Source organism: Eleginops maclovinus, chromosome 17 (genome assembly GCF_036324505.1).
Source record: "Eleginops maclovinus isolate JMC-PN-2008 ecotype Puerto Natales chromosome 17, JC_Emac_rtc_rv5, whole genome shotgun sequence".
Classification (NCBI taxonomy): domain Eukaryota; kingdom Metazoa; phylum Chordata; class Actinopteri; order Perciformes; family Eleginopidae; genus Eleginops; species Eleginops maclovinus.
This window is the reverse complement of record NC_086365.1, coordinates 8849246-8876853: the sequence shown is the minus strand read 5'-3', so window position 1 is coordinate 8876853 and position 27608 is coordinate 8849246. Positions and strand designations below refer to the sequence as shown.

Below are 27608 nucleotides of genomic sequence, written 5' to 3'. Positions count from 1 at the left end.
ACAGGAGCCAGAGTTGAGCTAAATGCAATTAGACCCCTTTCCATGCTTCAAAGATCACATTGGCATCCGTGACGGAGATTATGGGGTGTGTTTGTTTCCATTTGCGGCCGAAAGACTTCTCGTAGGGGTCCACAGTGCTATAGCTATTTGTAGAAGACCCCTAGTGAGTTAACGTTGACGATTTTAATGGCTCAGAAATGTGATTTAAATAATGTGCCCTTAAAGCGCACACTGGACCCAAGAGGTTCAAATTGATGGGAAGATCATAAGAAGATAATTTCACTTTTGGGAGACTTACATTTCAGGGAGAGTAAGATTTACCTAGTCCACAATTAATCCCAGTTTGAAAAGCATTCATGTTTATCCTTTAACATTCAAATCTTTTTTTACTGAGCAATCTACAAGGTCCAGCATAGAAACATGTTCATTATTGTATTGTTTAATTCTATGTAAACGTACAAGGTACACACAGTTTAATCTTATTGATTTGGGCTATTGAAATTCGTATGACCAAATGACATATTTAACCAAATAACATGTTTGATCAAATACGTTTTATAAACCAACAGATTAATCAACACAATTGTCATTTCTTAAAGTCCATTTGTATAAAAAGTGTCTTTCTGCCCAGAGATCCCATGTAAAATATAATGGGTTCTACCATTGCCCTCATGATACACACTTCCACCAAGTTGAAAATGAATACATAAATTACCCCATAATTCTGCTAACCCTAACCCCAAACTGCTGTCAGACAAACAAAAGCTACAACCACACTGAAAACATAATCGCAAAGGCGGTGGATCGCATGGGAAGTATTTGAAAGCCTCACAGAGAAACTAAAACCTCTTCATTTCAATCTCAATCAACTCAGTCCGACACACTGCGGACACAGAGTAATCAAACACAATCAATGCAACACTATCATATTCTTGTCTTCTCATTTGACCAAATCCTCAGTTGGACTTTGCAAGTAGAAAAAATATGAGGAAATATGTGTCGGACGAGACATTCACAGCACAATCTGATTCTGCTGGCGACCACTACAGTACAGGCTGCTGACAGGAAGTGTTGTCGAGTGTATTCGAGTGTTTGTTCCTCATCATTACAGTCAACACAACGAGCGTAATCACAGCCCTCCTCATTTCCTCTGGTCTCCTGAAGCCTCTTTGGGCTGCTGTAATGAGAACTCTTTGTTCTTTATGTTAAGGAGTCATTACAGCTCTTTCCTCCCCTACAACCGTGATTTCCTCGCCCCCTCATAGATGCTAAAAGAGAGGAATAATTATAACAGTAATAATAGTGGAGAGGCTGGTAGGAGATTTTACCTAGGTCAGATTATTCCGTGCTCACTAAACCTGCAGGATAAATCCAAGGTAACACAGGAAGTAATATATGAAGCGATATGTGAGCATTTCTTAATATGCTGCAATCCATAGCGTCCCTTTTCAATTATGAGCTTTCCTTGGAGGCTGGGCGGTATGTCAAAAGAACTCTTATCACGGTAGTTTTACAAAATTATTTATGTCAATTAAAATGTATTTATTGATCTGCTTCTGCGTTGTTCATACGATGCGGGGATGGCTGTTTGGCTGAAGTATTTTCGCCCCGGTAACAAGTATGTTGGATCCAGGGTTTTGATCATCCACCCTGAAGCCCCCTATTTCCACTGTATGAATTGGGACCATGTCTTTGACCAGATAAACTGTTATTGCGTTTGTGATCTCGTTCCATCTTTTGCTTTTCCTTTCATAGGCAGTCCCTCAAACAAATGCGTCTCCAAGCGACGCTAGACACGACTTTATTCAAGACATTTCAGCAGCTTGTTGAAGCAGATCGGATTTTCATACATTCTTTGTACTCCAATAAGTGCTTTTTGTTGAGGTGAAGCATTCTATTACTTGTGTTACCTCCTCGGGCAACAATTTTAGTTTGACAACATTTGCAATGTTTGTTTGGTCCACGTCAGATATTTAAATCCCCAAAAACCTCAAAACGACACGGCTCCTCTCCTCGGCAGAAGTTCTTCATGTGTGTTATATGTATGAACACGAGAAATCCGCAATGAAGTGATATGTGATGATTTCTTTCCTTGAGACATTAAAAAAGCAATTTAGGTCTTTGTTTTAAACTGAATTGCACAGATTTAGCTTTCTCAGGTTTAAAGACAGTGATGTGTTTCTCTGTCCAGGCTCACATTTTGCACTTTTGCACCTTTTCCTATGCTTAAACTGGGACTCGAGTGCACATGTTTTATGCATACATTTGTCTTAGGTGTTTATAAAAACTGTGGGTATTAAAAAAATAGTTGATTTTTGAAGTGCAGTGATGCCATTGTCTAGAAAACATTGTTATATTAATGTTTAATGACGTCGGATATGCTATTTCAAGCTTGTAAACAACGCAGAAGCAATGCTGTTAATTTAGATGAAAAATGTAGCACCTTTATATTGAATCAACCTCAGCACACACACACACACACACACACACACACACACAGACCAGATGAAGTCACCGCCTTTACAACAAACAGCTGATGACACAACACTTCACAGTTCACGAGATCTGTCATTGCTGGGCTGCCACAACAGTCATCTGTCTCTCCCTGTCTGTATTAACAACCTGAACCCAACCACATGTTTGCATGCTAACACGTAGCACACCTCTCAATTGTCACCCTTTAAACAACCAATGAGGCAACTGCAGACTAAATCTGTGTGTTTAAGTGAGCTAATGATATATATTTAGCATCCTAATATTGGTGCATTACATTTGGTGGCTGTGTGTTAGCACATAATAGCTTACTGCCTGCACTCACCACTGGTCTGCTGATAAACGGGTGACATCATTTTGTGTTTGTGTGCAACATAACATCACAGTCTCTTCTTACTTGTTGCGTGTCTTACTTATTAGCTAAATTTAGAATGTCAGGATTAAAGACTGACCACCTTCTCAGAGTATTTTGGTAGTATATTTTAGCAGTTTTTTTCAGCCATTCTTCTTCAATTGTAATCACGAGCTAAACTGCAATAAAACCTAAGGGCACAGGAATTGCTACACAAACATTAAGACTGAACTACCTATATTTTTAAATGATATATTGCTTAGATTACAGATTTAAATCAAATAATAAACAACACTTTCAAAGCCTGATAAATAATGCCAGTCAATAATATGCCATGTTTATTATTGTAAACGATGGAAATGGAGTTATATAAAACAGATCAAATTGAAATCATCTCGCTGCCTGCAAATTAACATCGTTTCCATGAATCCATCACTGTGTCAAATAAATATGTGAAGAGACAAACTTTATAGACAAACTAAAGCAACAGAAATGACAAATCTTTTCATCTTTTACCTCTTTTTAAGCCTCCGAGGGGATCCTCAGAGCGAGTCGGAACCTTAGTCCGCATCAGTTCACCCGGGTCCAACACACATAGAGACAACCTGAACTACCATCCCATCGCTGTCCCTATCCACATACACATAGACACACACATAGACACACAAACACAGACACACAGAAAGTATGAGATCGAGGCGAAGAGAAGTGAGATCAGAGAGTTCACAATGCTGCTGTTTGTTACTGCAGAGAGACGGACAGAAAGAAATGTGTCTTCAAGAGCGAGTCAGTCCCACTCGCAGCATTCCCCACCCAAACACAACAACACAACAACAAGCTCCATTCAACGCACATCACACAGACAGGGAGGGGTGGGGGGGGGATTTTAGGGAGTCGCTGTTTGTTTCACTGCTGAGGGTTTTAGGGAAGTGTTTCAAAATGTCAAAATAAAGGTCTTGCGATCAGAAATGAATCCAAATGCAAAAATAAACCCAGCTTTCGCACCGCAGTAGGTTTTGATTAGTATTTGTATAATATTTGATTCTTTTTGTTGCACAAGCGTACTTGTATATACTACTGTTTATACAAATATTTGATGTGTCTTTTTGTTGCACGTTTTTACTTTACGTCGTATGTTTGTATAATACTCATAATAATTCTTACTTCACTTATTTTTATGTTGATTTTTTTCCGGATTTATTCATCTTTTATTTACTTTCATTCTAAATGGAGCAATTGTCATAACCCAAAAGTAGAGTGGGCTCGTCATTGAAATGATCAAGTGTGATTATTCATGAATCCAGTAAAGACATTTCCCAATTGTCCATAAACATTTTCTCTTTAAAAATGTCTTTTATGTAAAGCATAGGAGGTTGGGAAAGAGAGGGAAGATGACAGTGCGATGATAAACAGTTTCCATTAAAACTTCATTATGAGATGGACGTGATGTACCATGAAGGGTCTTGTGATGTGGCGTCTCAGACACCAGAGGGAGGGTGCGGTCGGGCAATAGACAAAAAGAAGTTCTCTATCTGTGCGCTTCATCATGACAGGAAATATCTGTTTGTGAGAGACGGGGGGGTGGGGTGGAGGCGGATGGGACTGAAGTGCTTTTATCAATTCGGGAGACGGGAGGAGGGTTGGGACTGCTTTCATACTTCCCTATTTTTGCTTCACTTCCTTTGAAAGAATACTTTATTTTTCCTGGAAAATTGGGTTTGGTGACAGCTGCTCCACATGAGAATGAAATAAAAAAAGATACAAATAAAGAAATAGAAGAAAGATATAGACGAAAGAAGTTAAAGGTATGTGCAATTTAAATGTACAAAGACCAAGGTATGATTCCTCCCTGTAACCAACTCCTGCTTCTTAATCCTGCAGTCACTGAGTCACTGAGTTCTTCAATCATTTTAATGACAAATTAACTGTAGCTAATGAATAGGTATCTAAACAAAAGGCCCAAATGTAACTCTTGTTTTACAGTCCTATTATTAAAGTACACCATTATTATTTGTCTCAAGATGTGTGTATTCAATGTATCAGTAAAATGTTCACTGATCGTGTATTTCCCGCAAAATGATTTAATATCCCAGGGTTTTTCAAGAACATATAGTGTGAGGGCGCTTACGTCAGTTTTGGCCACGCCGACTTTCCGGCAAAAATGTTGCCTGTGAAGATAATCCAGCCTTTTCTAATGTGTCCGATCAAAACATAGTAGGAAAACGAAAAGAGAACTACATTAAATGAATTTGGGTTGTGGCTATTAGTTTGTAAATTAAAGGAAGTCAAGCTGTGATCAAGACTAAACGCGATAATACGTTTCTTCAGCTCAACAAGAACCAACCGAGCGGTGAGTCTCCTAGGGAAACTTTTAAAAATATCACATCAATAATTCATAGGTCCCAACTTCGAGAATTTATAGATCAAGGACTTCAGTATTTGTAGCTTGTGAAAAGTGTGCCAAAGTTAAGAAGCTCTCCAGGGATTTTGATGTGTTCAATATTTATTTCAACACTTTGTAAACCTGGCGGCTCATGCTATTCTCAGGTCGTAGCTATGGGTTGTTATCGTTTGGATTATTTTAAACAACATTTGTGACTATAAAATGACACTTCCAAAAAGATTTCGATACAAATAAAAGCATTTACTGGATTCATTCAGAAATGACGATCAGAATGTTCGGTCTCTAAAGCCCGGAAGACAATGAAAACAGTTTGATACTTCAGTTGTAGAAACACCATTTTGTCCCAATATGGCTCTTTGAATTCAGCCTGCTTGTCTTTCAAATGTCTCTATCTCTGTTTAACATTTTTTGGTACTTATGCAACCTGACTCCATCTATCTGTTTCCTGTCTTCAGTTCTCTATGTGAGATAGTGAGTGGGTGGGTATCCTGAAACCTTCGGGCAAAAACAAAAGCTTCCAACCAGCAGCAACACAAAAATCAAACAACCTCTGACCTGAATGTTTCAGTGAATAAATCAAGAAATGCAAAATATATGAGGCAAAGGTACAACGCTCAGAATGGGAAACAGGAGTTGAGATGATTTGATGCCTAAAAAACAAATCCAACATTGTCCTCATAAAACCATGTGTTTTTATACGGTGTAAGGTCTAATGTTTTTATGACATGAAGAGGACAGTGATAGTAGAAGTACTCAAATGATTTACATACTATTACCACAGTTTCAAAATAACCCATTAAAAGTACATTTTTTGAGTTAAATTAAACAAGTAATAGCAGTAAAATGTTCTCAAAGTAAGTCAAAAGTCTTTTATGAGTATTTTTTTAAGTGTTTACTTAATATACATATACAAATATACAAAGTAACTAGTGTCAAATTGAATAGTAGAAGTATTCATTCAAAAAATAACTCAAACCCACCTGTTTAACTCTGCATTCAACCACTGAAAATGTCTTCCGATGTCTTTACTGTCATACCAAACCAGAGATTTAATATTAGAGGAAAGATGAGCTCCAACACACATTCACACACAGCAAACATTAATCCCAATCAAAGTGTGTCAGCAGCCTGGAAGGGAATTACATGTGGTGGTTTTGTTCAAAGAGGCTAAATGTGGGCACAGATCAGAGGCACTTCTGATCTGCATTTCTTAAATAAGAGTTTTATTATCCTCGGTGGATAGTTGAGTGAAGCGCCGCAGCTTGGACAGAAAGTGAAAAAAGTGTCTGTTCCTCAATCTAACTTCCCCCCTGGTTAAGGTCACAGTCGGAGGTCATTTCCTTGTTTTCTCATTCAAACAACACTTTCACTGCCAATAAAGACAGATTCACTTCCCTGGCCTTTATGGTTGAAAGCATTCCCACTTCCTCTTAGACATCAGAGCTGAATGCTTTCCTGAGTAGTAACATCAAACAGGAAGTAAATGCTTATCATGTTTTTTAAGGAGATCCATTTAAATATCTTAGTTATGTTTTTCTTTTTCTCCACGTTTTCAAAGCATTCAAAGGCTTTATTTGACTTGTCCACAATAGGTACTCATAGTTGTTGACAATGAAAATCTTACACTGTGAAAATAAGATGCAAAAAAACCCCCAAATATTTAAGCTTTTATGGCGTGACTCAAGACAACAGCGAGTGTAAATGAAAGTAAATGAATGACTGCATCCAGGAACAAAAGGTAAGATATTTCTGTTTTGAGATGACAACCGAAAGCTACTGCAACACACATGCACAGACAACAGCGCTAATCCGACAGCGGGTTCTCGCCACAGAAACAAGTTTGATCAAACGCAGCTGATAGTCACAGCCTGTGAGTCTGCATAGGCACCGGTGCCAACACCATGATGACTGTCACCAGTTTGTCATTAACCAGACAGGACAAGTCGGGGCTGGTGCATCTAGAAAACAACCGACACATCAGTAGCTTTCACTGATCAGAGCTGCTTTTTTACGATAAATAATACTCCCTTCTTTCATTCTTTCAAGGCCGGCACTGGAATTGTGAGACAGAAGCTGCTAAGACCTATTTTGGTTGTTCTTCTTTCAAAGATTATCTTTTTCCGTCGCATAAAATGAATCTTCTTGTGATATTCATATTTCTGTCAGGAAACAGGATTTTGTTTCTTCTCAAAGTGTATTATTAGCAAACAGAACAACAACAACGTCCTTATTGAAAACACTGTTTGGGAGAGAAGTCTGTTCAGTAATAATTAATATAGTTTTTAATGAATCTCAGCAGTACATTTAGAGGGATGTTGGAAACTTTAGGAGTCTCACACTCTAAATCTAAATGGTTTATACCTTGAGAAATACAGCAGAATGTTTTTCACTACCGCCTCTTTAACCCACAATGTGAATGAGTTCTATAATATTATTATAGCCACGCAACATGAAAACCTTTCTTCCTCAAATAACAGATTCAATTTCTATTCTCTGCGGGCGGTGCTACATTCCCATAGCTGTTAAAGAACCTCCCTCAAATCGGCACACATTTAATAAACCTGCCTAAACCCAGTAATGGTGTTTGGGTGGCTCCAGAGAGTCATTTGATACATCATTTAATAAGAGTAGGTGTGGAGCAGCAAGCAGGGATCAATACTTTCTCCTTAATACGACAGAGCCATTGAAAAATATAAAAACTGGCCCACATATTAAAATTAAGCCGAGGCCAGGGGTGGAAAACCAGCAATGAGATGAAACGGAGAACATGAATGGCGACATCAGCAGTGTGAAGGGTGCCGCAGATTTGCCCTTTGGGGAGGACATCCAGGCAATTAGCCTCTGTACTACAGAGTGGATATCAGCGGGAGGCTTCTGCACCATAACACCCGCTGACACTCAAATATTACATCTTCTAATATAACCTACAGGTGGTTTACAACATCGGCACGCAAAACACAAAAAAGGTTTCCCGTTTGAAGCTTTCAGCGCAGTATTTGTGGACGCTACAGGAGGAAGAGAGAAGGGTAGAACTAAAAGGGCTTCTGAATTATGCAGTGATACTGAGCTCAGCTGCTGACCAGGAGAAGCCTGCAGCAGAGACTCTCTTTATACGAGTTATAAACCGCTCAGCATTAAAGACACACACCGTATTCATTTTGATGAGGCCAAAAAGATTATGAATGAAGCATTTTCATCACACTTCCTCAAAGTCCAAGGTGAGTTCTTTAAATGCCTTGTTTTGTCCATCCAAAATCTAAAGAAACTCATTTGATATGAACTGAGAAAAGCAGGAAATCTATGTGAATACTTCTTCAGAGTTTAGATCTAGAGACAGCAGCTGAAATTATTAATGAACGAATTGACAGCATTTGTGGTAGAAAATCAGCAGTTGTGTGATATAATCCCTAAAATAAGCCTGTAACACAGCGTCTGTCTGTCCCCCATAGAGAAATCAGTGAAAATCTGGACACATGGGACATATTTCTAAATTATAATGAGGTCTCAGGGTAGTTTTTCTCTACGGTGAGCAGATTTAAATGAGGGTAGAGGTTTTGGCCTTAGGGCTCCTGCAGACTTCCCCACAAGTCAAAAATACTGTCAGATTTGTCTCTAATTACAAAAATAGGATTCATGTTTTCCCAACAACTCCCCGCATCTCATTCAGTGAATGGTTTTCTCTGGTGACAGCTCCGAGATTACACCTGAGTGTGCAGTGCTCATAGGCATAACACTGGAGTTACCACATGAGAAAATTAACGGCATAAAAAATAAATTAAAAATAGATATGTGCCACTAAATCTGTTTTTCAGACACTCTAAACTTAGCATTTTCTGATTAAGTTTACCTCCTCAGGCCTTAAATTAAAATGGGTTATCAATGTTGTTGTATTTTTTTCCAGGGCTGAAACAATTTGTTTATTACTGAATTAGTCAAGATTGAGGATTTCCCCCAGTTTCTCTTTACTTATTTGGTAGGAAACTCCACATATTTGGAGTTTTGGTCAAATGGAACAAGGCATTTAACGCCTTGGTCTTAAGAAACTGAAGTGGCCATTTTACTTTCCCTCTGACATTTTCGTCTGAAAATATATTAAGAAAACAATATAACTGCTCCATTTAAAAAGGCATCCCAACAACGGAATTACCCAAAAGTCATGAGAAATTCGGCGAAGTAAGAAAGTAGTAATGATATAAAAAAAATATTTCAAATCTTTCAGATATTCCTGTAAATACTGAAGTTTCTAAGCCTTTTCGACACATGGTTACCTCTTCATGAACTTTAACAAACAATTTAAAGGCTTAAGAAGCTGTCCATTATTTTTTAACCTCTGACCTTTAAAGGTGCCGTAGAATGGCAAACTATTTACCTTGGCATAGTTGAATTAGGAGAGTTCGGTACATTGAACTGACATATCGTGAACCTCAAACACCATTGTTTCCTCCTTGACGTGCAAATCATGAATATGCATATCACAGCGGTAAAACAGGCGAATTACAACAATCCCTGTGAGTGACGTAACACACGGTAATCCAGCCCCAACATTTGCATACACCAGCTGCTGGAAACACTAACGCTAACACTTTCCACTCCGTAACGTTGCTCTCCAGTCTCTGACCAACTGGCTGTTCTTCAAATCCATCGGTGTCCTCCTCCGATAAAGACTCAAACATGTACGGTTGGATCCCAATAGCCTCCATGGTTCATCTCTCACAGTTTCGTAAACTTCACTTACTTCTGTGGGCTCTGAGGCAGCCATGGATTGCTCCTTGTAAACCAGCCAATCAGAGCAGAGCTCGTCATAATTATTTAAATTCTAGGAACAAATCATAGGGTTGTGATTGGGTCTGTAAAACCGCATCTGCACATTTTTTGGATCAACCAAAGTTATATACCTTCTTTGTAGACATCAGAGAACAATTTAAAATACCAGATAGATGCTTTCTATGGCCACTTAAATAGGACATAGGACTAATTAGTTCAGAAAATCATCTAACGGCTCTATTTTAAGGTTTCACAATGCAAAACTAACCCTTGAAAGAGCTTTGTTGTGATTCCATAAAAAACACTTGAAATTATTTTTCGTAAAATTAACATCACTGTTTTAGACATGGCTCAGATTGCTCCTTTATCCTCATACGGCTCACATCAACATCATATGCTCGCCTCCTGCACCTCCTCATCACACCTCAGCACAAGCACTGCAATGTGTGTGTGTGTGTGTGTGTGTGTGTGTGTGTGTGTGTGTGTGTGTGTGTGTGTGTGTGTGTGTGTGTGTGAGCTGTATCTGTTGGAGGCCATCTCTAAATCTGCCTGCATTGATCCTCGCTGAAAGGAAGATCCAAGGTGAATTCCTGATGGACAGAGATAAAGACGACAGCCAAATGGAAAGTGCAAATTCTTCCCGGGCAGTCGATAAAGCTGCCCAAATCTCTGAAACACTCTCTCTGTTTAAGTGTGTGCCTTTAGAGCCGATTACACACTCTTACCTGCCTCACAATGACTTTCACACACTCGCCATCAAGTCTTACACACACACACGGCGGTGAGGATCTGCAGTTTGGAGGCTAAGTGCAGGTGGGTTCATGTTAAGAGATAATCAATAAATCATTACATCATGACTTTAGTGGCAGTAGCTACTGTAAACGAACAGGACCAGTGCCAGCAAGCCTTTACAGTGTAGTTTATTTTGGGTAGCATGTTTACATACATTGAATCCTTCCTCCATTCACTTCCTGAGGATCATTTCTTCTTCACTTTACACTTGAAGCAGATTTCAATGGGGTATGGGTCTTGAAATTATACATAAATCCAAACTCAGTCAAATATACTTTTCAATGCAAATTAATCTATGTTATGATGAGGGGAATCCTTTATAAAACATTACTAAGAGCAGAGGTTTCCTCTTGTAACCATAACGTTTGATGAAACCGGGAAACTCTTTCAGTGTAGGCCATGCTTCCAAATATCCTACAGCAGCTCAACATTTTTTTTAACCAAAGATATAGTCAAAAATAATTGTAAATGAATCCACATAAATCTGCATGTTCACGTGCAGGGTTTTCATTTACAGGCGGTAGTAGTAATAGTCTCTGAGTGAGAAAACAACAACTGAATGCGATTATGTGATTCAAATGAGTCAATGATAGCATAACAGTGTCACATAACAAATGGAGTGGAACCCACTGTATGCGAACCCTATCACAGCGCTGATTTAATTTTCACAATTCCTGTTAAAAACACGGCGTATCAGCCCTGAGAGTCAGTTACTCCTCTGGGGCTGAATCCATGAATCACTGAAGAGTTTCTGCTTATTAGTTCAGCGGTTGTTCATTAGCCGTAGCATTAAGCTAAGTGATAACTGGCCCCCGATTTACGCTAAAGACCTTTTTCACTGCCTCGAAAAGCGATCAGTTCACAAAGAAAAAAACGTCTGCCTCAATCTATGATTCAAATCCAATGATTCAGGACAAAAGTCATTTCTACCCTAAATATTGACTTCCCAAAGGAATGCAAGCCTGTGTGTTTAATTGGTCCTCCATGAGTGCAGTGATGGGGTAGTGATAAATTAAAGCTGTTATCAAAGCCAGCTGGCAGGAGACAACAGGCACTTTTCTACCTGAATAAACACTTTGAAATAGGTGTTTGTTCAGGTGGAAATGTGCTTGCTGCAGGTCTATTCAGCTTTTGACACTGGTGTCTATATCATCACATAAATGCTTTGACTTCAGAAGGTAATGGATCTGTAATGGACTGCTTTACAAAACAAAAAATAGCTTGGCTATGACTGATGGAATAGATCACTTTTTTCAGGTTCAGTTAGGCCAATAGTGGGGTGCATGAATGAGTCCTCAAACCAGGAAATATATCACTTCCAACTCCCTATTTATTCATTTAGTTGGTAAGGACAGTACTCATTGATTAACAGACAAATTGCTGTAAATAAGCCAGAGTTAGCTGCAATGCTAATTTCCATCTGTTGTCCCTAGCCAGATCTTAAAAGGCAACCTAAGATATAAAAATACATAAACTGATAACAAATAAAACCATAATTAAAAAAACATAAACACATCCTCAAACAGACACAGACAATGCAAGCCTCTCACTACACCCTCCACATAAAAATTAGAGCATACAGTAGGTTACAGTATGAATAAAGAAAGGAGGGAAAGAGAATAATAACATTACATGGCTTTAAGTATTTGGTATGTGGTTACAGACTCTCGAAAGCCAGCTGGCAGGAGACAACAGGCATGTCATTTTTTAACGTGTCTCTGGTTAAATGCCTGATATAAGGTCTGTGGTTAACACGAGCCATAGAAATGTTCATGATTTGAAACGCGGAGGCTAAAAAATGAATACATGAGACTGCTGAACGTGCTATACAAGTCTCCCTTTAGCTTAGTGGTGGTTATGCGGTCACGTAATGTAGTTCTTTTAGATTTGTACTTCTGGAGATTACATATACGCTTCAAAAATCACATGTTGAGATAATCCTACTGAATTCAACATTTAAGTGTCATACATGTGTTTGCCACCAATCTTATTTTAAGCAATATTGCTAAGAAATATCCCATTGCTTTTGCCCATTTTGTCAAATGAGCCCTTGAGATGCTTACTTCCAGGTCAGCCTACAACAATATGTCCTCACTACACCGGCCAGGAGAAATTTCGTAATGTAGGTAACCATGTACAGGCAATATGACTAAAGATTGAAATTGCTTGGGAAAAACTATGCTAAATTATCATCAGTGACCTAAAAACAACATATTTTAGGAGAAATCTTCAAGAAGCACCAATATATACCTGCCCATCAAACCCTCATTAAATATATGCAAATCACCCATCTGGAAATACAGAGGCTCCTTTTTTATTTGAAGAGCACTGAGGCAAGAAGTCAACAAGCTGTGGCTTCTTCCCTCCTGGAGGGTAAAAAAGCTCATAAAAAAAGTTGGTCTAGAACAATAAAATAATAAGATAAAAACAGCACTTGAGTTGTGCAGTATCAGACACAGATTGTGGCCATTTGTACAGAAGCGGATCCAATCAGGAGACAGGACGACGGGTCAGGGGGTCACACAGTGTTCCATTACCCCGGGCATCATGCTTCATTATTCATTGCACACCAGAGAAATGCAAAGTACAGGACACACACACACACACCACACCCACACCCACACCCACACACACACACACACACACACACACACACACACACCCACAATACCTATGTCCCACAGCAACAGAGCTATTACAGTGGTGACTTCCATTCAGTCAAACGCCACACAGGCACAGAGAGACGTTTAACCTCACCCACAATGAAATTTGTTCAAATTTATTACTAAAGTAGACCATTTCTATGCCAAGAAATCAAGAATTAGACGCGTCCGCAACATTGGCTGACTTTAACAGCCAACTGTGCTAGTGTGAACCGGGGATGTGCCGTTACATATTATCTAATACACTGCGCATAATGTCACTGAACGTATGAAACATACAAAAAGCTCTCCGGTTCCTCCAAAGGAGTTCTTGCGTCTTTTGATTTTAGTTACAGTACATGGATGCTTTTGTGACAACACCAAGAAAGTTAGCAAACAACAAAACTATTAAGATGATACTTCTCTACTTTTATATGTATATAAAAAGCGAATGTGCAGACTGTAATTGTTGCCGTGAGCTAGTTAGTGTGGATGCAGAGTGTGGATGGTTTCTAGCAGGTCAGTCTAGTTTGGCTGCATCAATTTCTAAGTTCTTGATCTCTTACAAAAGAGACAATCTGACAAGGAAAAACTATTCCTGCTGCAATTGGCTGGCCGTGTTGGTAAAGGCAATAACAACTGAGGGATTTAGACCTTTCCCTCAGGCTCTCTTTTTTTAAAATTCATCACACTTCTGTCACAGTCTGAAATACTATCAATGCTTTTGAGAAGAGACTGTATTTCAGTGTGTGCTGTTATACCCATTAGGATTGGGTAGAGACGTACTTGAATTGTGGATAAAATACGTATTTTTTTCCAACAGCAGTTTCCTGGGGTTAGTGTCATTCAGCTTTAATGGTCAGCTCTTGAGTGCCAACACCCTATAATTCCCCCTCCAGTGTTACAACTATAATCCTAAAATGATCACTCAATATCTGATGATGATGTATTTAGTGATGCTTTTTCCTATAACTAGCTAAAGTTCCTTATTGGTTAATGAAAATGGGTTTTAGAATTACACAAAATAGGCTTTACCTTGTGGTTGATTCACCATTTACTTATTGAATTACTAGAACATATTCAATGGGAATATATACTGTATTGCTACATGAAATTACATATGTTGGGATATTAGATTGTGGATATGAAAACAGCCCTATTTTTGAGTTTTCTGAAACCTTTAGGAGCCTTGGATTCACAATTTGGACCGTTTTCTGACGGCAATGCTCTCCATTGAAACAACTACAAACTAATGAAGACCTTACAGGACAATTAACAGCTCCTGACAGCAAGGCGAGGCAGCTTTCATTTCTTATGTACTACCATGCCACTTATGGACAGTACAACAGCATCAATTCATTGTCACAGGCACCGACTGCATAGCTGGGCAATAACCAGTTTTAATAAAAGGCTGATATTGGTGTAACCCTACTGCAAACATTCCCCGAGACTCATAATATCTATGATCAGCCACCCGTTCCTCACATTGAGCTTTTCCCAAAAGATTTAGTTTCTGCAGATGTACACTGACTGTGGAAGGGTTAGTCATACACTCAGTGACAATGAAAGCAGCTTAATGGGTCATTACATGGACAAATAGGTTGTACTGTAAATGCACACACCTCCAAATCTTGCAGCTGCCCTGCGTCTGGACGGCGACACCAGCTCCTTGACGATCTGAAGGACCTGCATGCTCACCGGGAGACAGCAGCAGGGAGGAGGGAGGCAGCCAGACGTGGCAAAGGGCAGGGGCGTCCCATTGTTGCCCTCTCACCCCCCACAACCTCATCCCTCCCTGGCTCCTCTTCCGGACTCATCCCCTAATCCACAGCTCCCGGGGATCTTGATTTCCCCTTGATATGGTACTCGTTTCTGGGTGGTGTTGTACGATGACTTTTCTTTAAGTCTTCTTTTTTATTTCCCGATTCCAACACAAGCTCACAAACTCTCAAATATCCTCAGATAGGTTTGCTGGCATTTCTTTATACCATAAAGAACCTGTCTCTAAGCACCGATGTACGGCAACAGCAAACACACCACCTGAGTTATTCACCTGCTTTCAAATGCTCTGATCTACATAAACACTGGCGATAAATCTCAACTCAACAACGGGCATCTGCTGAAAGTAGCGGAGGATGTTCCCTGGCAGCGGCGACTCTCTCGCACACTGAATGTGCTCATCTTGCATGAGATGTGAGTGTTGTGCTGCTCAGCTGGAGTGCTGTCACACACACACTCTTCATTTGCCGGTCGGCGGCAAAGAAGCAGGACAGAACAATTTACGTTTTCCTCTTCTTCTTTTTCGGTGGCTCCACAAGACGAACCATCTGGCTTTCGTGGATCAATAACAGCACAGTTTAACCGGAGATGATGCCTCTTAACTGTCCAACTCTCACCTCTTTCTCTGACTCTCCTACCCTCTTCCACCCATGTCTCTCCTTCACGTCAGCCTCTCCCTCCCTCAGTCCTTCAAATGCTGGCTGCTTCCCTTGCTGCCCGCTATTCACATCCTTTAAAATTCTTATTAATAAGCACTTCCACACACTCCTCTCTTTTCCTCTCGTTTCCCTGCACCCCTCCCTCCTCCTTGTCATTGTGTCGCTTTCTTTCTCACTCACCCAGCCCCTTTTCCTGGTCTACATGTACAGTGGAGCTGAGAACATGAGCAGCATGTTAAAGGGGTAAAAGCAAGCACGAGATGCGGGTATATGTTTGTGTGTCCAAGTGATGAATTGTACCCAGCAGCATCAATAAAGCTGTCACCCTCGGGTTACGTCCTTTCACATTATCAAACTGTCTTTGTCACAACCTTCACTACCTCAGTCATCATGATGAAGAGGCTTTTAGTTGCTTTTTAAAAGACAGAAAAATCTCATTAAAAAAAGAAGAAACATTTATATTGGTCTGTTGCGAGTCTTTAATTACTTCAATCATGACACTGGAAGCAGGCGCTATCTTGCTTCTTCTGGACCTTTGTTGCATTATGTACTGTATATGTAACTGTCTGAATTCATTTTGGGTTTTTTTTCAGTCAATTTGGGATCATTTTTCATCATCTATATCTGGTAACTCAAGTGGGGTTCCTCAGGGATCCATCCTAGGCCCCGGTATGTTTTCCTTAAACACAACACTAATCCAAACCTTACTTGTTTACCTTTCGCAACAAAAGCTGGTTATATTTGAAATCACGATCACGATTTTGGTTTCCCACGAACCAAAATCGCGTGATCGAGCGATTTTTTAAATGTGTCATTGTGTTCATAGAACGCTCAGAATCAACGTTTTTTTCCAAAGCCAATCTAGCGCTTCTAGTGAGTGATGGAGAAAACAAGCCTTTCCCACACTACTGCGTTTTCGTTTTAAAACGTATAACTTCTGCTACGTTTACACCTCGCGTCCACACTACTCCGGCGTTTTCGAGTCCCTAAAACAGAGGCTTTTGGAAACGCTGCTGGCCCCGTTTCAGTTTTAAAACCCCGGGGCTGCTGATTAGTGTGGACAGGCAGAAACACAGACTTTTGGAAACGCTGACGTAGACACCCATGAGCGCTTTCTGATTGGGTCTTATCGATCACGAGTATCCTTCTCTGATTCGTCACGCTCCTAGCACGTTGACCCTTTCTTCCCGAAAGGATTCAAATCAGCTGGTATTGGGTCAGATCAGCCTTGACTACCAGTGGTAAACATGGATATTGAAGTAAAAGCGCTGTTTACCGTGTTGTCTTTGGTAGCAGTTGTTGTGCAGGTAAATTCTGCATTTTGTAATGCTGCAACTGCAACCGGCACGCGCATGCTCAGTATACGTGAATGGTCACGTGATATTCGTTTTCAGGTGTGTAATGTGGACGGAGATTACTTCTGATACGGAGCTAAAACGCTCGTGTGGACGGAGATTGTTTTCGTTTTAAAACTCCGGCTTAAAACGAAAACGCAGTAGTGTGGACGAGATATAGATCTATTTTATTTTGATGCACACATTTGTACATTAGCAGGAATGTAGCACCTGGATGTGAAAGCAGTAATAATGAGCCTGTGTCAATAAAACATGTTTTGGTTCAAATTTAAGAAATAATCGAGATAATTAATCGTGATCTCAATATTGAAATTAAAATGATCGTGATTTTCCTTTTGGCCATAATCGTGCAGCCCTATTTGAGACCTTTTCTTGGTTGTATATTTCCTGTGATTAATCAACTTGTCGACTGCTTCTACGTTTAGTTGAATACTTGAATGCTTCATCGTATACATTTTGGCCCGACTGGCCGGCAATAAGGGTCCCATAAAATTTACATAAATAAAAACATCTCACCATATTCTCCTACTAATGTCTACAATATCAACATTTTCACAGGACACAAGTTAACATAATCTTCCTTCACTGGCAGATTTCTATTAGCGTGCATTTGGAAAACAAGGCCTTAAGGGCTCATTTACAGAAAAGAATAATTGATATATGGAGATTTCTTTGCAGTGCACTTCAGACTCCCTTCCTTTCATGAGATGAGATTAAATTAGATCCAATCCGTCTTTGTTCAGTACACACATCATAATAATGTTTGGTATCTCTCTACTTCTCTCCCTAACTGTCAGTTCGTCTTTCCTTCTTTCATTTCTCCATAAATTGTCTCATGTACTCACTGCCCCCGTCCATTATGCCATCTCTAATCAGTCCACACACACTACGTCCTTGATGTTTCTCTCTCTAACTGCATCATCTTGCTATAATCAGTCCATTTAGACTTCCAATTGGTGATGTATCCGCTATGCTGTAATTCTGTATCTCCATCAGGGTGAGGTCAATGCTCTTTCTCCAAATGTATCACTTCGAAGTTGACCTTTCACTTAAAAGTACATCCAGCTGGACTGGTTGTCAATGAATTCTGATATGATGGTGCTTAATGGTTGATGTTATTCTGTGTTAGCATGAGAGTCGGTCAGAAGATGGACTTAAGATAAAGTGACCTTGAGCAGTGACACTTCACATACCTTGAGGACACATGAACACACCATGACATGCAGAATGAGATCATATACATGCATGTACACACACACTGCACCTATCTACTGTAAGGACAGAGCAGCAGGAGCAGCAGCAGCTGTGAAGCAATACCAGAAGCCAGGTTCATTTCTATGTAATTTAAATAAACCTCATGATTTTTCTCTCACACTAACATGCACACACATGTAAAGCACAGAGCTGTGTGCTACACGAGTCTTTGGGATGAAGTGTCTGTATTTGTTAGCGTGTCGATCCTCCGGCACTGAGTCAAAAGGTCCAATTACTGCATTGCTGGACCGACTCTGCAGCTGCTGTTGCTATGCCTCTGATCCACTGTTGCTAGGCTGTGACCCCACAACATGAGGTGAAAGTGTGGCCTTTTTCAAACATAATGGTTTACTACAACTACAGGAGCTACACTTCAATAGAGACAAGTGGCACATTAAATCCATCAAAACCACCACGCTTCATGTTTCCTAAAGACATACACAGGTTGCAACTGGCTCCACAAGTAGATGTACCTGTTCTATTTTCCATTCTTAAAACCGGTTTAATATTAAATTAAAGCCGGATGGTTTTGTTATACCATCTGAGAAGCATTTGTTAGATTTTTTTTGGAAAAGGGCAGGCACTTTCAAAATACTTGGCAGGTAAATAGATGTATACCGCCAGTTACTGGTAGGGGAAGAAGAGTGGTAACAATACAAATGTTCAATTGAGAAATGCCTTCAGTGTCTTTTCTTTGCTCTTCTTTATATAAAAAAAGACTCTAAAGTTTCAATACATTTAATGATTTTTGACATTCTCAGGACCGACATCTAGGGGACCACTAGATTATGGGATCTGCATTGTTTAATGTTTCAAATGTCTTTTTATTTTCAAGACTTTAATTCTGGTTTATTATCACCTGGGTCTTTTCTTTTTTTTTCACAATCTGGTTTATTGCTATTTTCTTATTGAACAAAAACCATGTACATCACAGACACATACACACATCCTCAACTTGCACCAGTATTAAAAGCATAGGCCTAGAAATAAAATAAATACAACTAAATAATTTCAGTTTCCTTTCAGAGGCAGCCCACATTCCCATCCCTCATAATGTGCACATATGGCTCCCAGAGCTGAACAAAGACCTTCCGCTTGCCCTTAACGATGTATGTCCGTCTTTCTAGACCAACACTACCAGTAAGTTCCTTCAACCAAATCCTCAGTGATGGGGCATCCGTACTTTTCTGACATAAAGCGATAGACCTTTTGGCCAAAATCAAGAAGCTTGGTCCGTTTTGAAGTCTGTTTGAAGTCCTTTGGATACATTCATGTACACAAAGTTTGACGTTCAAAGGGACCTTAATGTTAAACATCTCTGACAGACACCTAATAACATCCTTCCAGAAGATTTGAATTTTTGGACATTCCCAAAAACAATGAAATAAAGTTCCTTTCTCATCCAAACAGAGCAAACATCTGGAATACTGGCAGACATATGATGAAGTTTGACAGGAGTTATGTATACTTGGGTCTTTTCCGTAATGTGCACAATAAGCACCAAGTGACATACGCCATTATACCTGTTGGGGCATTGTGTGAAATAGCTTCTTCAAGCATTCGCAAGAAATATGTTTTCAAGTATCAATATGTGATCTTTGGTAGTTTTGTATTTGCATTTCAAATGAGATTATCCAATCAGTCCCCCATGTGAGGACCAACAGTAACTAAGGTGAGAGACAGAAAGGAGTAGAAAAGAGAGGCGGGGATGAGAGGGACAGTTATTGATGGAGCCCTTAGTCTCCACTCGACAGCATCCATAGGTCCAGTCATACAGGGGCCTCTCCCAAACAACCGATCAATAGGTCCTCCCCGAGTTTCGCCCTAACACTCCTTTGATTGAGAACAGACAGATACTGTAAGTCTGGTGTAGTCGCTGATACATCGTTTCTTTAATCTACAGGCCAAATAAAAGCTCGCCTTGCATCACTTCAATCGAAGCGCTGTCAATGTTGCGATTGCGGGTTCGATCTCAGACGTCGGAGAGGAGAGATTTTGAAAAAAACCGCAACAACTGTAGAGAGCAGGGATTGAAACAGGCTGTTGCAGGTCGATACAGGTATTTCTAGCACTGATAAATAAAGCTGCAAATAACAATTGTTTGCATCTGCAGATTGTTTTATCGCCAAATCACTTAATGTTTACCATGTAAAAAACAACTGAAAAAAATTGGATTCACTCTTCCTCAGAGCCCACCATGATGTGGCACTACGGTTTGTCCAACCAACAGAATTATGATATGCTTTCACATATAATAACAAAAAGAAAGCAGAACGTTGGTATCCTTTGTTCCTAATTCAGGATATTTGGGATGCTTGTGATTCCTGATGTGACTTTCTGATCTTTAGTAGTTGAAGCACACCCTTGATGATCCCTATTGATTTGAGAGAAACTTTTACCAGAATGCTAATAGCTAAGGGATTTACAGAAACAGAAGTTTTGGCAGATGAGATGGAGGAAAATTTGAAATACCACACTGCGAGAATGTGATGAGAAGGGGAGAGGGCATAGGGAAGGTTACACGTGTGCCAGAAGAGAGATTCCAATAGGAAACAGTGGATTTAGAGTCCCTATTTTCACCCTTGCTCAGAATTAGTCACGAACTGTCTCCAATTATTGCAACATGAATAAATGAACGTCTTTTTCTGCCTGCCAGAAATAAAAACACCATGAAAATCCTTTTAAACTCGATGCCACTCCTTTGTTTTCCCCTACAACTCCCTCCATAGAAAAGTACAATTACAAATCAGTCATCTTTCTGGCACCATGTCGGCACTTCTGACTATCTTGGGCACTTCAAGAAAGTGGCAACCCCAATTTTACTCTCTCAATTATGCTCTCTATATGCTTCCTCTTCCCACTCCGTCTCTCTGAAGGGGATCGTTTCGGGTGGCGGAGAGGACTAGCACACAGACAAATCAAACGGACATAGTAGCGGTGTGAACACACACTCCTCTGTTGTCCTAATGGCAGCATTCTGTTGGAGGGGTGATTGAATTAAGCTGGCTGCTGATTGTTCGGCACATTGATTAATGCTGCCTGCTGTGCTTCAGTGCGTCATGGAACTCAGAGTCCTGCTGCTGAATGCCAATGAGACAAAATGCATAAGAACAATATGAACATGAAGAATTCAACACATTTTATCAGATGCATGTCAGCTCCTAGTTGAGCTCACTATAAAACTCAGCCCTGAGCATGTAGTGGCCGATTGTGAAGCTAGCACTGATGTTTTAGCCAGTTGTACTCCCCAAAGGATGAATCCCGATGGCTGAATCTAGCACACTAACTAAATGTATCATGCCGGCATTCAAAGCCTTACAGGTTTATAGGAAATATGACATTAAACAATGACATATCAACAACCACTAAAAACTTAAGGCCACTTTCCTCAATACGGACTTTAGTGTTTTAAGCTGAATTTATGATTCATTTTTGTTGATATTTTAACAAGATAAAACCTGCCATTAAGAGGCTTGCAGCGTGGAAATTAGGATGTTGCGAGATGACTGATGCAAAACAGTTAAGATGTGGCCATAGATCCAATACAATTATATGAAAGACACTAAAACTCTCGGGTCTAAATGTTCTGTGGGTTTTTCACGACCAGCGACCCCTTTAACAAGCGGTAGTGTGATGATATGCATGGCCCTAAAGTTTGTTAAAAGTGCCGTAGAATGGCAAACTATTTACCTTGGCGTAGTTGAATTAGGAGAGTTCAGTACATTTAACTGACATACCGTGAACCTCAAACACCATTGTTTCCTCCTTGACGTGCAAATCATGAATATGCATATCACAGCGGTAAAACGGAATTACAACAATCCCTGTGAGTGACGTAACACACGGTAGTCCAGCCCCAACATTTGCATACACCAGCTGCTGGAAACACTAACGCTAACACTTTCCACTCCGTAACGTTGCTTTCCAATCTCCGACCAACTGGCTGTTCTTCAAATCCATCGGTTTCCTCCTCCGATAAACGCTCAAACATGTAAGGTTGGATGCCAATAGCCTCCATGGTTCATCTCTCACAGTTTCCCGAACTTCACTTACTTCTGTGGGCTCTGAGGCAGCCATGGATTGCTCCTTGTAAACCAGCCAATCAGAGCAGAGCTCGTCATAATTATTTAAATGAGCCCCAAATAAGGCAATTCAGCTTGTTTAGGAACAAATCAAATCATGCCTGTAAAACCACATCTGCACATTTTTTGGATCAACCAAAGTTATATACCTTCTTTGTAGACATCAGAGAACAATTTAAAATACCAGATAGATTATTTTCTATGGCACCTTTAAAGCACCAAGAGATGCAAAGGAAAAGAGAAAAGTCTCTGAAATAACATTTTCAGCTGACAGTCTAACAGTACTGATATATCAACACATTTATTCTTCCTACTTACATTTCCAAAAGACATTTCGCAACATCATCCTATTGGAGACATGCCGCTGTCCACCCGGTGAGAGAAGTCCAATTGCAGAGAGCCGAAATGTCACATGTTATTTAAAATGCAATGTTTTCCTAACCAACAACAATAAAACTCTTAGCAACCGTCAAAAACTGGAAGCCTCAAAAACACAAGTCTCTGCATGCAAACATGTTCTGCACATCATTACGGTCCTTGCGTTTTTAGAGAAAAATAAAGCAAATAGGTTTGAGTCAGCATTTTGGAAGGTAGAGAGCAGTTCAGGACAGTTGAATGTGTGTGGATGGAGCCACGGTTGGAAGGGGGTATTCCCCTAGAATGGCTTCCTCTCTCTGACTTTCTCACTCCCTTTCCTCTCTCCTTCCTCTCTTTTGGCCTGGAGGGAGGGAATGGGAACGGACGGGAAAGAAAACACACTAGAACAACATTACCGCTCTGCCTCACACTTCCTGTTTGCCCTCCCTGTGTCACTTCCTGTTTGAAGTGTGCAGCCTGTCGACCAATCGGACTCCAGACTGAGTTCCACTGTCCTTTGTGGCTACTTACATGTCCAGCTATGAAAGTTTCCACTTTACAAAATGTTCCCTTCAACAGATTTTGGCCCAAAAATAAATCCTCATTTGATGCAAGGGCATGTCTTAATGAGAACATTTATTAAATCATGGCTTTCTGAAGGCTAATACTGTTATCACTCAATAGACGCTAGAATTCTTCTTCTTTTTAATAGTCCTTCAAAGAATGATAAGAAATCACTTAATGTCAGGGTGACATTTAGTGTCAGAATACATGCTTAATAAGGTCTTGCATGTACAAAGCTGTCCTCACCTTTTATAAACAGCTAAAGATCCAGAACCCTTATTGATAGTAAAGCATTTAGTCTTGTGTTTATGAAGGTGTACTTTATAGTAGCAATACATCGAGTGCATCGTAGCAGATCTCAGACTTGCTTGTTATGAAAGTTCACTGAGAGCTTGGCTGACACTGTTTTGAACCACAATGGTTAAGTTCAATTTGTTGCATTTTTTGCTTGTGGTTTGTTTGGTTTCGCTACATTGCCATAAATGCCAACCAGCATTTGTAAACATGACTCATAAGTGGTACACTCATAAGGGTAAAGATGAGTCCAACTCCATTTCTGCAAACCATAATGAGATCATAACTCCTAACAAAGCATGCCATACTCCTCTTAAAGATGACAGATATCCTCCCGAACTTCAATTTTTTTAGAGGTTTTTGCAATAGTTCACTAAGCAGTACCCTCTCTATAATTATCCAAAAATAAATAAAAAAGGAGTAAATGTTCTAGAGTTCACACAAAACACTCCAAACATGGCCTGCACCAGAGGCCAATAAATCAAGAGTGATCCGCTAACCTCTCCCAGGCCTGCATGACCCAGCCACCCAGCAAACAGCCACCGTGTTTACCACAAAGGTGGGAGATTCAGGAGCTTCTATTGAGACCTCAGACAACAGATGTGTGTGAATGCACGAATGTGTGAGTGTTTACAAGGCAACAGTAAATACAAACAGCTGGTAAAGCAGCAGAGGGCAAGAAGAGGAAGAAGCGGGGGTTTGACGTCAGCAGCGGTGACAGCCCCGAAGATCTACGACAATATGGGATCACCAGCATGGGAGTCAACAAATATTACCCACAATGCTCCATGCTCGCCCTCTCGGTCTCCCTCTCATTTATTCTCACACACACACACACACACACACACACACACACACACTTTTATACATCACACAGTCGATCAGGTGTATCCCGCTTGACATTGGTCGATAGGGCCTGTGTCGTTTATCACGGGGTGACAGGCAGTGAGATGTTTGTCACTGGCTGCTGTGTGTGTGTGCGTGTGTGTGTGTGTGTGTGTGTGTGTGTGTGTGTTTCCCTGTTCACTTGTTTTCAGTAAGATGACTTCTCATGCCGAGTATGCAAATGTTTTAAAGGATGATAAGATTTTCAGTTTGTTCACAATTTTTTGTCAGAGCTCCTAAGAATTGAGCACTATACGCTGTCTACCCTTTGACCCCACTTACCTTTGATAATGTTTATACAAAATCAAGTAACTTTCTTATCTAAAATGCTACAAATGTCACAATCAAACGCAGCAAAGCTTCCTTCGTTGTACCAGATCCCATCGTCTGAAGTCCAGACATTATGTATTGATGAACTAAACTTTCTAAGGGGCTGCCGCTGCCAAAAACAGCAGTTCACCATGGCAACGAAAGACAGAGAGAGGCCATGAAAAGCTTGTGATGAGGAAATGTCATTACTTCTGCTTTGAAAGAGAAAACTGTGGGGGTTGTTATCAAACGTTGCCCGATGCAGTTCTGTTCCTTTAAAATGTCATTGTAGGTATTTTATTCAGTTTTATCCCAAAAATTCTTCATTCTTCTTTATATGTTTGCAGAATGTAGCTGCACATATCATCCACTGTTCAGTACTTAGTTGGTATAAAACTGGTGAAACCATTTCAAATCAGTGCAACAGACTGAATATTTGTGATATAACTGCAGCTTGAGCGATTCAAACTAAATTTCCCCAAAGCTGCAGGGAGTCGCGGCTCTCTGTTTCGCTCTCTCTATAAACCTGATATGAAAGTTAATGTTTTTATTTTATGGCTTGATAATGTCATTTACTCTGTGTGATGCTCCCTCTTTCCACACAGCCACACGACCTGCTTTTCCCAAAAAATAACTTGTATGTAGGTCTGCTGGGAATTTGCCAAGAACATCAAAAGTAAAGAGCAAATATATAAAACACCAAGCCTCTATAAAATACCCAGGTCCACTTTGAGCTGTGTAATATAGCTGAATAAAAGTGCAGCCACAAGGAAAGCCAGCCCAGCAGCAGTGAAATAACCAGGCACAGTGCTTACCTTTTTCACCTGCAGCCTGGGAAGAAGGGCTGTTGATGGAACTGCCCACTTTGGGCTTGGATTTGTCAGTGGGACATACTGTTTCTGAAGCTATAGACCATCCAAGTTCCTGGTACTTTCCAGAGTTTGTCAGCACCGTATTGTTTTCAATTTAGTTGAACAGATGTGTCGTCACATCACAACAACGGTTTCTACAACAAACAAAGAAGCAACCACTTTAACCTGCATACTAAACAGGACAACCACGTCTTTGAGAGCACTGAAGAATTATTTTTGGACAACCCTAACCCTAAGCCAAGATGTAAAGGAGCTCATCAGTATTTCCCTTGTAAGAGTCCAGTAAGAGGAATCTGGATTCACCAGAATTAAAAGATTTTGCGGTGTCACTATTGTTTAAGGCCTACTAGCAGCCTTAGCAACCCAGTTTGTTGGGGTATAATCTTGTTCCTCAGATGAGTATCAGACAAAAATTAATGACCACCTTGCCTTTTCCACTTCATCTGCAGCACAGCCACTTGCCTGCAAAGCACATAAAATGACATATTTGTACCCACTGGATTGTAAAACACAGTGAAGTTGAACTAAACTTTGGGGCATTTCTAACCCTTTTCTGACATCTTATGGACAAAACAATCAATTTATCAATTAAGAAAAATCTAAGGATTAATCAACAGGGAAAAAGGATACTTGAAGCCCTGTTGAAGCTAACGTTATGAAAAGCTCCAGGTAACGAGTTGTTCAATTCTTGTCGACATAAATAGCTTCAAGTCCACACCTGTACTCGGCAGCGTGAGGTCATCATTAAAGACTCAAGGTTTTCCAGGAAGTTAAGGTGCTCATTATATGGCACCTTTAACAAATTGTACATGAAGTCACGTTGTAGGCCACACCTTAATAATTTGTTGTCCTTTCAAATGTTTTCAATGAACCAAAGGTTAATACATTCCTCACACCAATCAGACAACACTCATTTACACTTACCGAAAATAAATGTGCCTTTAGAAAAATAAAAAGGATCACATCAAAGATCAGGATTGCATTGAACAGTATCAGTATCGAAAATAAGTTAACAGAAGATATTATTCATAAATTAATCTATAAAATAAATCAATTAAATAAATACAAATTGACAAAGACAAACTAATAAGTACTAAATGAAAGTGACATACATTAAATATTACAAGAGATTGAGGAACATAAAGAAGAGTTAAGTTCCTGTTCTATACTTCTAAACTATATTAGGTTTAAAGTTTTACACACCACCACAGGATTCATCACATCTCAATCTAATCCATGAAATCATAGGAGGAAAGACTTAAAACAAGGTCCAATCTATGGAGAAACCTGATAAATAAGCAAGTGTTGACATTATATCAGTACTTATTTTATCTTACAGTGGTGGCCTCAGTGTGTGGAGGCTGACGCCCTGAGGATCCATTTCCTACTGCAGCCCTGTTTACATGGAGATGTGATCATATTCCAGCAAGGCTTCCTTCCTGTAAACCCCTCTCGCCCCACCACCACCACCACCACCACTACCCCTCTCCTCCTGTAACTCAACACACACATGACATCCGAGCATCATTCATCGCCGCAGGAAAGGACAGAATATGCTGAGAGGAACGGCGGCTGGAATAAACCGCATTCCACCACACAGCTGGCATCACATCACACACATTTCACACACACAGCACGCAGATACCAACCTTCAGTTCTCATTCAAACAAATTGGCATGAATTGAAGTAAAACAGCGATGTGGAACATGGTGTCAAAACATAGCGAAAGGAGGACAGAGCAAACTGAAAGA

The 27608-nt window shown here is 40.1% G+C and overlaps 1 protein-coding gene across 6 annotated transcripts in view; it reads right to left on the bottom strand.

The window, feature by feature from the left end:
* The window catches only part of usp6nl (USP6 N-terminal like), a 70204-nt gene that overhangs the window by 27195 nt on the left and 15401 nt on the right, over nucleotides 1–27608 (bottom strand). The window contains exon 1 of one of the 6 annotated variants that reach the window (XM_063905690.1): nucleotides 22895–23197. The exons of 3 other annotated variants lie outside the window; for them this stretch is intronic. In XM_063905690.1, coding sequence (XP_063761760.1) covers nucleotides 22895–22922 — 28 coding nt within the window. In that variant the 5' untranslated portion in view covers nucleotides 22923–23197. Of the gene's footprint in view, nucleotides 1–3361; nucleotides 3628–15069; nucleotides 19303–22894; nucleotides 23198–27608 lie in introns of those variants that run through there. 2 more of the 6 variants (XM_063905688.1, XM_063905689.1) reach the window with 2 other exon arrangements.